The sequence below is a fragment of the Plecotus auritus genome (genome assembly GCF_963455305.1).
Source record: "Plecotus auritus genome assembly, chromosome: 7".
Classification (NCBI taxonomy): Eukaryota; Metazoa; Chordata; class Mammalia; order Chiroptera; family Vespertilionidae; genus Plecotus; species Plecotus auritus.
Window position 1 is genome coordinate 156,799,755 of NC_137774.1, and position 14,608 is coordinate 156,814,362.

The following is a 14,608-nucleotide window of genomic DNA, read 5'->3' on the forward strand; positions in this document are numbered from 1 at the left end:
AGGTTCGATTTCTGGTCAGGGTACATGCCTGGGTTGTGGGCTCAATCCCCAGTAGGGGGCATGCAGGAGGCAGCCAATCATTTATTCTCTCTCATCATTGATGTTTCCATCTCTCTCTCTCCCTCTTACTTCCTCTCTGAAATCAATAAGATATATTTAAAAATTAAAAAAATAATAAAATGTATTCATTAGTAATTATAACATATCATAGGTTCTCCATACATGGATTTCCTCCCCTTCCCCTTTCCTTTTGAAGGAATGTGTATCATGTTTCCAAGATTATTGTTTCCCTTGCTATGACACCATGCTGTTATTCTTGTATGGCCAACCAAAGAGTAAATAAAAGTACCTTAAGACTAGAGAGGCCTATACACTTGAAAGCCAAAAAGATGAATGCACTTACCATGTTTGAACAAATGAGTGCTTCTATGCATGAGGCGTCCAAGGCAAATTTCCCTGCTCTCCAACCAGTCGAACATCCAATGGTCCCTGAATTTTGATGTATTTCATTGTCCTAAGATAGAAAAACTTTCTAGTCCCTTACCTTCAATCTAACCACCTGGTACTCCTTCTTGGATATTTGTCTCATTCACCTCATTTTCATTTTCTTCCTTCTTTCTCTAAAATCAGAAACAAAAATAGTCTCCGTATGTCCCAGGCTTTAAGCAGGAATTAGGCTACAGTGGCAAAACCAACTGGCTAGCAGGATTTGTGCCCAAATGGCACTTTTCTTTTTTTTAAGCATTTCCGGAGAAAAGTAAGAGACTGATTTTCATCCAGATCAGATGCAGTGATTAAGGTCATCTGATCTGCAGAAGCCAGACTAGCAGGCTAGTCCGAGCGTCTTTGCCTTAATAGAGCAGAGAATGCTGTGATAAGACTCTCATATCTATTAAACAAGCAAACCCACATACAAACAAACAATAGACATCAGAAAGGAAGTACAGGTCTAAGAAAAAGAGGTTACAAAAGCAGATGGTCAGGGTCCCAGCCAGCCAGCTGGTGCCTAGGACTTGGCTCTAGTTCTTGGATGGGGCAATATTTTACTAGGTAGGACTCAAGAAGAAAGAAGAGTAAGCAGCTTACACCCAGGACAAAAGGCTCAACCCACAAATGAGACAATTCTAGAACATAGTTCAAGGAGACCACAGCTCTTTCTTCACATTTAGCTGCTTTCCAACACATCCTATCACAGAGACAGATGACAAAGAGAGTCGATTAACTTTCTCATTCTTTTTAACAGTTGGTATGGGCTCCTGAGAAACAGAAATCTCAGAATCATGTCCCTGATCTATTAACATTGTCACAGACATGTTCACACACAGCTTAGGTGGACAAGTGGCAGTCAGGATCAAGTAACAAGTACACTTATATAATGTCAGCTGAGCTGAGCCTTTATGAGGGGGAAACTATATGAATTGCATACAAAATATATGATTGATTGACAATCATATTGGTATTTATTTATCTTTGGCCATCTCAAAATATGTTCTAGGATATATTGTATTAGGTAATATCAAATTTATAAGAATGTATATCCTATATAATAAAAGCCTAATATGCTAAGTGTCCAGTCCTCTGGTCATCCGTTCAACCAATCAAAGTGTAATATGCTAATGATATGCTAAGGCTGCTAAACCACTTGCTATGATGTGCACTGACCACCAGGGGGCAGACTGTCCACCGGTTGACCAGTTGCTATGATGTGCACTGACCACCAGGGGGCAGACGTTCTGACTGGTAAGTTAGCTTGCTGCTGGGTTCTGGCTGATCAGGACTGAGCAAGACAGGCTGGACATGCCCTGGAGCCCTCCCCGGCTGTCCAACCTCCCACATCCCTCCCCGGCCCTGATCATGCACCAGTGGGGTCCCTTGGCCTGGCCTGTGCCCTCTCGCAATCTGGGACCCTTCATGGGATGTCAGAGAGCTGGTTTCAGCCCAATCCCATAGGCCAGGCAAAGGGACCGAATTTGTGCACTGAGCCTCTAGTATACATATATATTATTGATTTCAGAGAGGAAGAGAGAGGGAGAGAGAGAGATAGAAACATCAGTGATGAGAGAGAATCATTGATCAGTTGCCTCCTGCACTCCTCTTACTGGGAATTGAGCCCACAACCCAGGCATGTGCCTTGACCAGAATCAAACCATGACTTCCAGGTTCTTAGGTTGATGCTCAACCACTGAACTATGCCAGCCAGGCAAATTTATATGAATTTGATATGATATTTATTATTAAGCTTTCAGATCTATCCCAAGTACAATCAAAATAATAAATATATTGCTGTCTACTATATATTTTTTCAATTATTGAGAATAGTATAAAAAAATCAGTTCTTTACCATTTGATTGAAGTTATACAGAATTACTTTTAGGCAAGTTTTTATTAAGATAAAAAATAGATGATGGAAAATTTTGGGTGTGCAGATACATTAACTCAGACCCCAATTTCCTGAGTATTTTCATATCATGTCTTTACATTTTGCACTAAATTATCTCTAAAGATTATACATAGCTACAGCCATTCAGAAACAAAAGTGAGCTATTCCAGAATCACTCAGAGCTTAAAAGATATTTCATATATATGTTTGTTTCTTTTTATGTGAGTTACCTTGATTGGCTACTAACTTTATTTAGTGCTTTAAATTACATAAATATGGATTTTATGGTTTGCCTAGATATAAATAAAATAAAACAGTGTTACAGTACATATTAAACACTATAAAATATAATACAAATATTAATTAAACTTTCACAACATTTGTATGAAGTAGATATATTTTTGTTAGTTAAAATTTTAAAAATTGAATCAGAGAAACTTAAGTCACTTGTTCATGGTTCTAAACGTAGGAAATAAATAAAAGGTTGAGGACTCAGTTGCTTTGCCTCAAAAATCTGTACTTCGACCATCACACCAAGAAAGAAATTGGTGCATCAAAGTTCGTTAATTTCATGATTCACTACTTGTACATATGTATTATAGGAACAACTTCAGGGGGGCATACTAAATTCTTAAAATGTCTATTCATTTTTTAAAATTCATTTTAGAGAGCAGAAGGGAGAGAGACAGACAGACAGACAGACAGACAGACATGTGAGAAATATCCATCAGTTGCCTCCCACATGCACCCTGACCAGGAATCGAACTGGACACCTCTTGGTGTGTGGCCAATGCTCCAACCAACTCAGCCACACTGGCCAGGGCTGTCTGTGAATTTTGATACAAACACAGGAAAATCAAACCTTGGCTGGTTGGGGCTTTTACAATATCTCAGGACCAAACACAACTGCCTTCTTTGCTGGGATCATTTAAGTAAACAAGTTTGGGCCGATAAATAAGCAAGTTTGCATGAGAAAAGGTTTTTCAAGAAAATGTCTATATAATATACATAGGGATTTAAGACACGTACATTCAGTGAGTTGTGAGACTACCTTAATCCCTGCCTGGTACAAGAGAGATCTGATTAATAAGTCCCGATTTTCACTCTGTAAATAGAGTCAACCTCTCCTCAGCTGGGGATTCCGAGGTAATGTGAGCCCCAGGCTTATCTGCATATTTCAAAATTATCAAGCACATTTCAGCTAGGGCAACAGTCAGGTATTTCCCAAGGAAGATGCTTTAGCATGAGAAAGCAGGAACTTAAATTAAAAATGTCTCCTTTTCCCTTTTTTATTATTAGGAAAGAAATCAATGTATTCAAAAGTATTGTTCTATAATTTATATTGTTTCATATAGCTATGATTTTTACTGTAACCATCAAAATGGCCTCAAATATCAGGAGGATTTTTTGCCATGGTTTCAATGCCTATAATTTGTAAGAATTAGCAATAAATAATGTTATTAAAGCATTCCCTGATACATTAAACATTGACTGAAGCCCTAATACATGACAGGGACTATGTTAGGAAATAATAGTAAACTAATAATCTTAAAGTAAGAAATAAAATACAGGATACATCCATAAGTGGTTGGAATTTGAAAAGTTATACATACATAACCTGTCTTTCTCTCTCTCTCTCTCTCTCTCTCTCTCTCTCTCTCTCTGTCTCTCTCTCTCTCTCTCACACACACACACACACACACACACACACACACGCCTTTAATTTGTTACATTGTAGTTGTTAGTTTCTCTCACATGCATTGTCTTTCATTTTACTTCTGTGTGTTTTTTTTTTATATTTAGATATACGTTGTGTATACATTAGGCGTAAATATATGAGTGCACATATGTAGTTATATGTATACTAGTGGCCTTGCACATGAATCCGTGTGTGAGTAGCTAGCTGCTGCTTGCCTCAGCTGGCTGTCCCACCCACCGCCACGCTCGTAGCTCTGGGCCACTTGTAGCTCACTGCCCCACCCTCCTGTAGCTCTCCACCACTTGTAGCTCACTGCCCCACCCTCCTGCTGATTGGTCGTTACATGATGGCATCTGGACCAATTGGCATATTACCCTGTTATAAGTATAGATAAACATATGTACACACATATAAATGGAGACTGATGCAATAATATATGTGTTAAAATTATCAATTAAAACCCAAATTATAAAATGATAAGTTTTTCAGTTCAGGGAGATCAGGAAAAAAAGAAAATTATTTGAGAGTTTTCCAGGGAGGACAGCAAGGGGCATGGAGGGAAAGCATTTTTGTTGGGAGGAGAGGATGAACAAAGGCGGCTTTCGGGGAAATGTGTGCAACTTGGTATGGCTGGACCCCAGGGTTTGAAGCAGGGGTTGGGAGCGATGAGGATGGAAATGTAGGCAGTGTTGGCATCATGATATGCGTGGGATACAAACATAAAGTGCCACATATATTATCTAAGGAACCATTTTTAAGAGAGACAAGGCATGTTTCTTCGTTTTCACTAAGTATTCTGGCAGCAGCTAGTTATTCTGACCTGCACACTGCTTGGATCGGGAGAGCAGGAGTTGAAAGAGTCTGCACTAATGTACAGTATTTGAGAAATAGTGAAGTGGGTGATACACAAGGCATCGTAATTAGGTCAACAAAAGGTTTGAGGGAGAGAGGGAGCAAAAGATACTTTCTAGCTTTCTACCAGGATTGCTTGTATGGAGAGAGAGACAGGGATTTCAGTTTGACTTGAACATTTTGAATTGCGATGCCTGCGGAAAGGCAGTGGGGTTTAAATGTCTAGTAGACTGTGAAATGAGGTGCACACGTGACATGGAAATGAAAACAGACATGTAGGATATCAGGCTAAATGTTCAGGGTGACATAACTGGGGAAACGTACAATCTCACCAGGGCGATGAAATATACAGGGTGGGGCAAAGTAGGTTTATATCTGTTTGTATGGAAAATCATACAGTAATCAATAAACTATAATAAAACGATAAGCTCTGTTTGGCATACTCACAACAGTTGACCTACTTTTTATCCCACCTTGTAAAATTCCCTAAGAGAAATAGAGTTGCATGAAAATTATACAAAAATCCACTTGGGACTGTCCTGTTATTCTAGTGGGAAGCTGGCTTAGACTAGACTACTTGGCATTTTACATTATGGGATTCAAAGTTTCTATGTATATGGCTTCCTCTGGAACAAACTTTGGAAATAAAGCAACCCTGGGTAGATAGAGATATATAGATATAAAAGCTAGCTGTGCAAATATGTTTAGACTCAATTAGACTGCTTTTACAGTCTTCACTATGCCTGCTTGGAGACACATTGCAAACAGATTGAGCACCTGATACATCGTAATATGTTTATGAATGACTAATTTAAGGTTATGTTAACCTCCCCCAAGTCTATGCACTTGTTACGTTTCTACACATTGCAATTGTGTGTATCTGTCGATGACAATCAACTTGGAGACAATTTCAAAGACATATAGTGGGATGGATCCCCTAGGCTCCGGAGATCACAGGCAGCTTCTCTAAAAGCTTTGGTTTGTCACTTTCCTCAGTGGCACGAACAGGAAACTGAGACATAGCGCAGCATCTCGTTTTGCTCTAAATTAAATTAAACGCCCAAAGCTAAGTTGGTGATCACGTCTCCCGTGCTGACACATCGAGGTTTCTGTCTTCTCCGGTGAGTCTTCAGTTCCAGAGCCTCCTCCGCTGTCAGTCTCCGGTGTGACTTTGAGCTCTCCTCTCCTTTCTCCTAAACGCCCATTTAGCGTTGCATAATTTCCTTAACTACTCCCCGTTTCCTCCAAGGAGCTTCATCTTGTTTTTAATGTCTTCCTGTTAAGCTCATTAAAAAACATATTTTAAACATTATACAATGGAATGGTTTATAAACGTGCATAATTGTGTCATTTTTCTTAAAGCAAGTGTTGTTTGAGATTATTAGGCAGCATAGCGATGTTACAACAAGATTACACATAAAACAAATTAAAAACTTAAAGTAATGTTAAATTATTGTGTTGATTCATACATGTGTGGTTTTTTGTTTGTTTGTTTTTTTAATCTCAACTCTGGAAAAGCAGGCTTCTTCTGCAAATGTAGATAGAAACAAGGGCAGGAACAAAGGAAAAAGACGCATTCTCTCCCTTTGAAGCTCATTGTGTTTTTGTCGGTAAAACAAAACGGCAGCTATTTGTAGCCGACCTCAGACCTGGCGTTGCCCTCGTTGCTCTCCCTGGTGTTTCCTGGCATCTCTGTTGTCTTCCTGGGGAATCCCTCTCTCCCATCTCTCACCAAGCCTCACACTGAGCGATCAATTACTTCTCGTTCTGCAGTGTTTTTAACATTCAAGTGAAAAGGTCCTATCGATAAAATTTTGGCTAGAACAGGTGATCTGGAATACTTAGTCTTGATTCCCAAAAGGCCTAAAAGATATCAAAATTGTTTGAAAGTTTTTATTTAGAAATAAACACTGTAATGAAAAGCCTGATGCGTGAGGTGGTCAGCAGCAGTCTCCGAGGGCACTTATTTAAAGAGCCATGTATTGCCGAAACCGGTTTGGCTCAGTGGATAGAGCGTCGGCCTGCGGACTGAAAGGTCCCAGGTCGGTCAAGGGCATGTACCTTGGTTGCGGGCATGTCCCCAGTAAGGGGTGTGCAGGAGGCAGCTGATCGATGTTTCTCTCTCATCAATGTTTCTAACTCTCTGTCCCTCTCCCTTCCTCTCTGTAAAATATCAATAAAATACATTTTTTTTAAAAAGAAAAAAATAAAGAGCCATGTATTTTTGTCCAGGCCCTAGAAGCTGTTGCAATATTACTTTTTTTTAGATGTTTACTTCTAAATATAACCTTCCTCACGTTTCACAGAAATGGTAGTTACCTCTCTCCTCCTCATATTTATGCCTTCGTACTTACGTTGATAACCAAACTAAAGACATAGTCATCAGGAAGAAATATTTATCTGCCCTAAGCATTACAAGAGAAGCGGATGATTCATTCTGACACCTGGGAATGAATTTAAAATAACTGTAAATTGGAGTTGATAGGAAAGCGGGAAGCACACCACATAATTAAAGCTCCATCAACTGTAAGATAAAAACTAAGGTGGGTGACAGGCACTACTTTCCCTTTGTCAGTGTGTGCATAGCAATCCGTCTCCTTTCTGGATACCCCCTGCTGCTTGCCCTACACGGTAAACACCCTTGCAGGCTCCTAATTAAAGTAATTGCATTTTGCTTGACAAACTAGGATGGTTGTCTTCAACGGACTAGTCTTGGAAATAAATAAAAGTAGCTCTTTCATCCATTTAAAATATAGAAATGTACTTTTTAACTTTAAAATAGATAGACCCAATAAATCTTGTCACCAAATTGGTATATGAGCATAAACGTAATTCCAGAGAAAGCATTCTTGAATTATTTATCTTGGGCACCGAATAAATATGTGTTGAATAGATTAATTTCTAAAGTTACCATACAATCAAAACAATCATGAATGTGTGTATTGTAGATGTGTACACAACATATCTTACCTAATAACAGACAAAAGTAAATTGACCGTACCTCTGCTACGCCACCAGCCAATCAGGAGTGATATGCAAATTAACCCAACAAAGATGGCGGTTAACTTGCATACACAGGTGCCGAGTGACTGGGGCAGGCGTTCTGCCCCACCCCCGGTCTCTCAGGGCGTCTGGGCAGCGTGGGAAGGCGGGGCCAGAGCAGAAAGGGGCTGGGCTGGAGCGGAAAGGTGGTGCCGGAAGCCAGGGAAAGGAAAGCCCATTCTAGCACGAATCTTCGTTCATCGGGCTTCTGGTATGTTTATAATACAGCTTTTTAATTTACTTAACAAAAGAACTAAATCTATACTATTTTGATGAATGTATCAATCATGGCTTTTCTGGAAATTATGGATACTTTGAAAACACATTTATTAATGTTTCTGGGGAAATTAAATATATGGATGTGCATATATTAACACACACAACTCAACTGCTGTGTGTGTGTGTGTGTGTGTGTGTGTGTGTGTGTCCCTTCCAACAAATTACTGAGGAAGAGAACTATTCTTCACTTTAGGCTTATAAAGTACATATGAACCAATGTAGCATAATCACTTCCCTGGCTGAGTCTCAGAAGGTACTGGAAATTAACATGGATGAAGCTTACTCCAATGAAAATGAAATAAACTTTGGAATGAAGGTAGTCTGAAGTGACAAGTTTGGATCCTTGGCCAGAACTGTAATAAGCAGGCCAGATTTTCAGAATTTAAGCATGTGCCTAAAAATACAAGTAGTTTCCAAAAAAGTCCAAGCTAAAAATAAAAAGTGGGAGAACAAATTCTCAGAGACAATAGAGTGAAATCTAAGTGACAATAAAGTTAATTAAACAATGAAATGTTTTATTTTTTCTTTTGTTCTCTCTCTCTCTCTGTCTGTGTCTGTGGCTTCTCCTTTCTTTTTAATTTGGAGTTTGTACTTATTTTTAATACCTTGTATCTCGGTCTCTATCTATGATCCACAAAACTGTTTTCAAGCTATAAAGTTGAACTGAATTATCTAGCTTGCACCGCCAGAAACCAAGTCTAACTTAATGTATTCTAATCAACTAAATGATCTTAAAAATGATCAAATTTCAAACTGCTGACCAGTAGAGGCAAGAAGATTGGTTTCTTTGTACTTTTCTATGATCCAATTAATCTCTGATAGAGCACCTAATTTCTCTCTCAAAAAATCCTGATCTCAATTTCCTTTTCATTCCTCAAATTTAGAAAGAACAAATCTCTAAGAAGACTTGGTTTATGTTATAGAAAAACACTATTAATTACAAGTGTTTGGGCATCAGGGTTTTGATTCATGCTATTGAAGTGGGATTCTAAGCCTTTCTGAGTGACAACAATTAAAACAAAATGTGCAGCTGATTTACAAGAGCAGGTTGTAATCGGTTCTAGTATCATAGTCTTCCTACTGAAATACTTCTATTCTATTACAGTATAAGATTTTCTCTTATGTTGAAAAGTTTTAAATACTATTATTGTAAATCATAGCACTCTAAATTCCTTTTGAAAGATACAGAAATTTTAATTCTAAAGCAAAGATCAATTAACATGTTAATAGAAAATAACTTACTGTTATTTACTTTTTTATATCAAAGGCATAATTAGATTTCTTATTTCTAATACAGATAGTTACCTTCCTTTTTGACTTTTTGACATATTTGCATATATGTAACAAGATTTACTCCCTTTACTACAATTTTTTAATATACTCACTGTTCAAAAATTCTTCCATTTTGTAAGGCAATAAATTGAGACCCGACCAGACATTTTGGCATCAGTATCTTATAAAATCTAGTTTCTGTTAAAATCTGCAGTACCATGATTCTCTAGTCTCAAATCTAGAGTATATGTGAAATACAGCAACACCAATGTTTTATTTTCCAAGAAATGATCAACCACACCAAATACATCATAAATAAATGGAATGTGTGTGTAGCAAAATAAATAAACATAGTACAAAAGGTGTGAATGATGTGTATAAAAACCCTGCACAGACAATCTAGGGAATCAAGGCTCAATATATAAATTTTGCGGGCCCCAAACACTCAGCCAATAACAGTGCCGTTTTATCAGGTTTGTTTAATTGCACTATGCAGGTAATGGGGAGGGGAGGGACGTGATTTTACATGAGGGAAGTAGCATGCAAAAAATGTAAAGGGGGATGTAGGAAATCAAGTTTTGACAAGAACACTTAGAAAAGTCCAGTTTGAAAAAAAATCTTTCTTGGACGTGATGAAGGAAAAATACATTAAGAAAGATATACTCAGGCAAGAGCCTGCGTATTTAAGCATTCTGGGCCTCCTTACGTATATTTAGGAGAATTGCTTAAGGCTTATGAGCAAGAAGCTGCTCTATTCAGAGGTGCTTCGGGTCTATTAATCTGTCAGTAACATAGTTCAAGATCAAGAGCTCAAATATAAATCTCATTAGCAGTAGAGGTTGTTCAAGCTGGAAACACATCTTTATGCAAGAGGGGATTAGATAAATTCTTGTTTTGCTCTGGAATGTAGGGGAGTTTGTCACAATTTAGTGTTTTTATATTGATACTGTGAAGGGCACTTTGTATTTCTCCCACAGACTAACCTTTGTTTCTTCTGTCACAAATAGAAATAATAAAGAACCAGGATTCTTCCTGATTATGGTTTATTTTTTTGGAATTTTGTAATATCCTGCTGCCAGCAAGCTGAGTAGTATGTAACTAAATACAACAGAGGAACAACAATTAACAAACATGCACTGCTTATTCTGTAGTTTGTTATAACTACATAAACACACATATGTACATATCTTCACTCAAAGCTGATGTCTAGTTATTTGTACAAATGCAAAAAAAGACAAATTGCTTATACGATTAGAGGTTGGTCCTCGCTATTCATAATACGCATGAACAAATATCCCAAAGTTCTACTTTTCTGTCCTTAGACTTTAATTTAACATAATTTTATTATTATGTGTATTCAACTTATTAATCAGTTAACATCATGCCGTGTTTAAGATTTATAATGTTCTCTCATAACACATGTACCTTTGCATATTCTATTGAGAAACCTCGTCCTCTCTCTCTCTCTCTCTCTCTCTCTCTCTCTCTCTCTCTCTCTTTCTCTCTCATTCTCTCATTTTCTTTATTCTTTGCAGACACCATCCATCTTCGAGTACTTGAATCCTCCCCAGTTGGCACAGCTGTTGGAAGTGTAAAAGCAACTGATGCTGACACAGGAAAAAATGCTGAAGTTGAATACCGAATTATTGATGGTGATGGGACTGACATGTTTGACATCATAACTGAGAAGGACACACAGGAAGGCATCATAACTGTGAAAAAGGTGCACACCATCAGCATACATAAACACCCGACCGTAGAAAGTAGAGATTTCAATATGTAGTCTCCACTCATGCGTTATCCATTCAGAAATCTCACCATCATGTACAAATATAATTTATATTGTGTATAGTCTGAGAAATATAAAGCCAAAGACCTTGGACATTTTTACCAAATTTTTTTTTTAATGAAACAAGAAACCTGAGATTTCATAAAACTTACGAGGCACGTTAATATACAGGGTGGGGCAAAAGTAGGTTTACAGTTGTTCATATGGGGAAATAACACAATAATTAATAAATAATAATACAAGAATAAACACTTGAGTTTCACATACTCACAACTGTAATCTTATTTCTGCCCCATCCTGTATGTGTGGTTATATTTCTGAGCCACATTAATAAAAGCCTTTCATAGTAATTTTTTCTTAAATAAAACCATTAATAGCTAGTGATGTCAATATGTTAACACAGTTGGAGGCACAAAAAGTAGCATACCTTCTATCCAGATGTATGAAGTAATAATTAAGCTGCTAATAAAAATAAATAACATGGATTGGAGGATAACTTGGTTGTTCACATTTTCCCTTCTGCTGCATATATTAAACTTCCCTGCCAAAATATGTTTATTAATATGGTTTAAAGGTAACTAGTTGTTGTTGTTTTTTTATTACAGAGTCCGTACCATCATTTTAAGAAAAAAATAAGACACAATAAGATTTAGATCCAATGAAATATCCTAAGCACTCTATGCGTAAAGCAACCACCTTAGCACTGGTTAATCGCAAAACTACCCTGACATTCTATTCCACAGCCCAAGGTACATAAGCACTTTTAAATGGACAGTAACAGCAAAGGGGAAAGCAGCTTTCTTGTTACTTTTCACGGCTGGGAAGTAATAGTTATGCAGGTGGAATCTCATATAACTGTGGAAAGTTTTATATCAGTCTTCAAAATTTCTTAAAGTACCAGGAGCCCATTAAACTGAATAGAAATATCACTACATAAATTTAAAAAGATAACTGAATTTTTTCTTAGAAAAAAATAGCAATGGCCAACACCTCAACCCTCCCCCCTACACACACACACACAATCTTTCAGCCCAATTTTGTCACCACCTTAAGTTTAATCCTTTCTAATTTTTCCAAGATTTAAAATTTAATTTTCCTATGCTCTAAGGTAACACAGATTGAATATATTAAAAAGTAAAATTGAATCCTATTGATATGTTAATATATTTAAATTACTTTTATTTATTTACAGTTAATGGACAGCTGAGAACTCAATCATGCTTTAAAAATCATACTGTAACTTGAAAGGAACATCTACTCCATTTTCCCTCACTCAAATTTCATGGTTTACTTTTTATTAAACAGCCACTTGACTATGAGAGCCGAAGACTTTACACTCTGAAGGTGGAAGCAGAAAATACCCACGTGGATCCACGATTTTATTACCTAGGACCATTTAAAGATACAACGATTGTCAAAATCTCTATAGAAGATGTGGACGAGCCTCCCGTTTTTAGCAGATCCTCCTATCTGTTTGAGGTTCATGAAGATATTGAAGTGGGCACGATCATTGGGACTGTAATGGCAAGGGACCCCGATTCGACTTCTAGTGCCATTAGGTAATTATGCATATGTTTAAGATGAACAGAAACAGAACTGAAGTAAATATAGAGGTCATGAAATTCTATTGAAAGCATTTAATGCACTGAAAGATAAGAGGGCCTCTCAATAAGTTGGACATAATGTTGTCTCTGTTTTGGGGCAGGGCATGCACAATTTTCATAGTTCCCTTCAGTTCTAATCATGCCCTTGAGACCAAAACATGTCTTGTATCATCCGCTTGTCTCTGTAAGGTATTTGTTGCTCTGATCCTTGGTATAGAAAAAGGGCACACTTTTACTATTTCATCTGTACATTTACAATGCAACTAAATCATGTTATTTGTGCTTTCAAGTTCTTAAAGGATATGTGAAATTGAGAGGAGCAGTAACACATAAAAATACCATTATAGCCCTAACCGGTTTGGCTCAGTGGATAGAGCATCGGCCTGCAGACTCAAGGGTCCCAGGTTCAATCCGGTCAAGGGCATGTATCTTGGTTGCGGGCACATCCCCAGTAGGGGGTGTGCAGGAGGCAGCTGATTGATGTTTCTCTCTCATCAATGTTTCTAACTCTCACTTCCTCTCTGTAAAAAATCAATAAAATATATTTAAATATATATATTTATAGTTATAGCAGTGTTTCAATGCGGTTACATTGTGGTGTTAGAAATTCCCCCATACTCCTGCCATCAAAGCAGAAGTGTTTTTGGTTGTTGTTTGGCTTGATCGACAAATATTAGAACATTCCAGGAAGATTAGAGTAAATGGCAGCCGGAAAACATATGAGACATGATAAATGCAGAAAAATATGAAAGACTCAAAGTTTTCACTATGTTTTGTATCATTTTAGAGAAGTACAGATGTCTATATATAACACTCAGCATTAAAATGACTGTTCACTTTAAACTGTTAGTCTGTCATGTATTTTGGACTTCCTGTGTTTCCCTAATTCCCAGCAGGCAGATTTTGCTTGCCCCTTGTTCCATGCGGACCCATCACGCAGGAGTTCACATGACTGGTGGTTTCCACGTGCACTGTCCTCTGCCTTCTAAGTTTGCAGCAGTGGAATCTAGAGAGCCTCTGATTTTATGTGCCACCTGACTCTGCAAATCTTCAGTGAAGTCATACTTTATATATTAACATTACTATTTGATTTAAATAATTTTACCCAAATATTTTCTTCTATTCACATACAGCATCACAGGTTACATATTGTCAGAAGAAACATGTACATAGTAATCATGTAGAGCTCCCATCTGCCAGCATCACCTTCCCATAAATGCCTCTTCTCCAACCCATTTATCTTCATTGAAATGGCTGCATTTTTAAATTTTTTCCCTTTGAAACTTTTAAATAACCAATGTACACACTTAATCTTCCTCTTTAAATACTTACCCAGCATTTTCTTGGCATAGCTCCCAACTGACTTTAACAGGCTGTGCTCTATGTTCCTGATTTTCAAATGACCTTTAAAAAAACAGAAGTATAATATTTTAAAAGAGTTCAATTTAAATCTAGTTGCATTGTTAACTGGCAAACATAAAGAGATGAAATGGATTTTTCATCCTCTTGTTGACTGATAATTATTTTATGTCAAAATATGGCTATGGATTTTTGAAACAAAAAATAAAATATTTAACCAGGATGCAAGTATTCGTACCAGGAAAAAAGGATCGATTTATGTATCCTATGTGCAATAGAATTAATAACTGCATTGATTATTAATGACAAAGTCTATACCATGAAGGTTGTTG

At 37.3% G+C, this 14,608-nt stretch overlaps 1 protein-coding gene across 4 annotated transcripts in view; it reads left to right on the forward strand.

Annotated features, from left to right (window-relative positions):
* Positions 1 to 14,608, forward strand: part of LOC308253215 (cadherin-10) — a 173,542-nt gene that overhangs the window by 111,766 nt on the left and 47,168 nt on the right. For all 4 annotated transcript variants that reach the window (XM_080678501.1, XM_080678503.1, XM_080678502.1 and 1 more), the window contains exons 6-7: positions 11,060 to 11,247; positions 12,619 to 12,872. In XM_080678501.1, the coding sequence (XP_080534627.1) occupies positions 11,060 to 11,247; positions 12,619 to 12,872 (442 nt within the window). The remainder of the gene's footprint in view (positions 1 to 11,059; positions 11,248 to 12,618; positions 12,873 to 14,608) is intronic.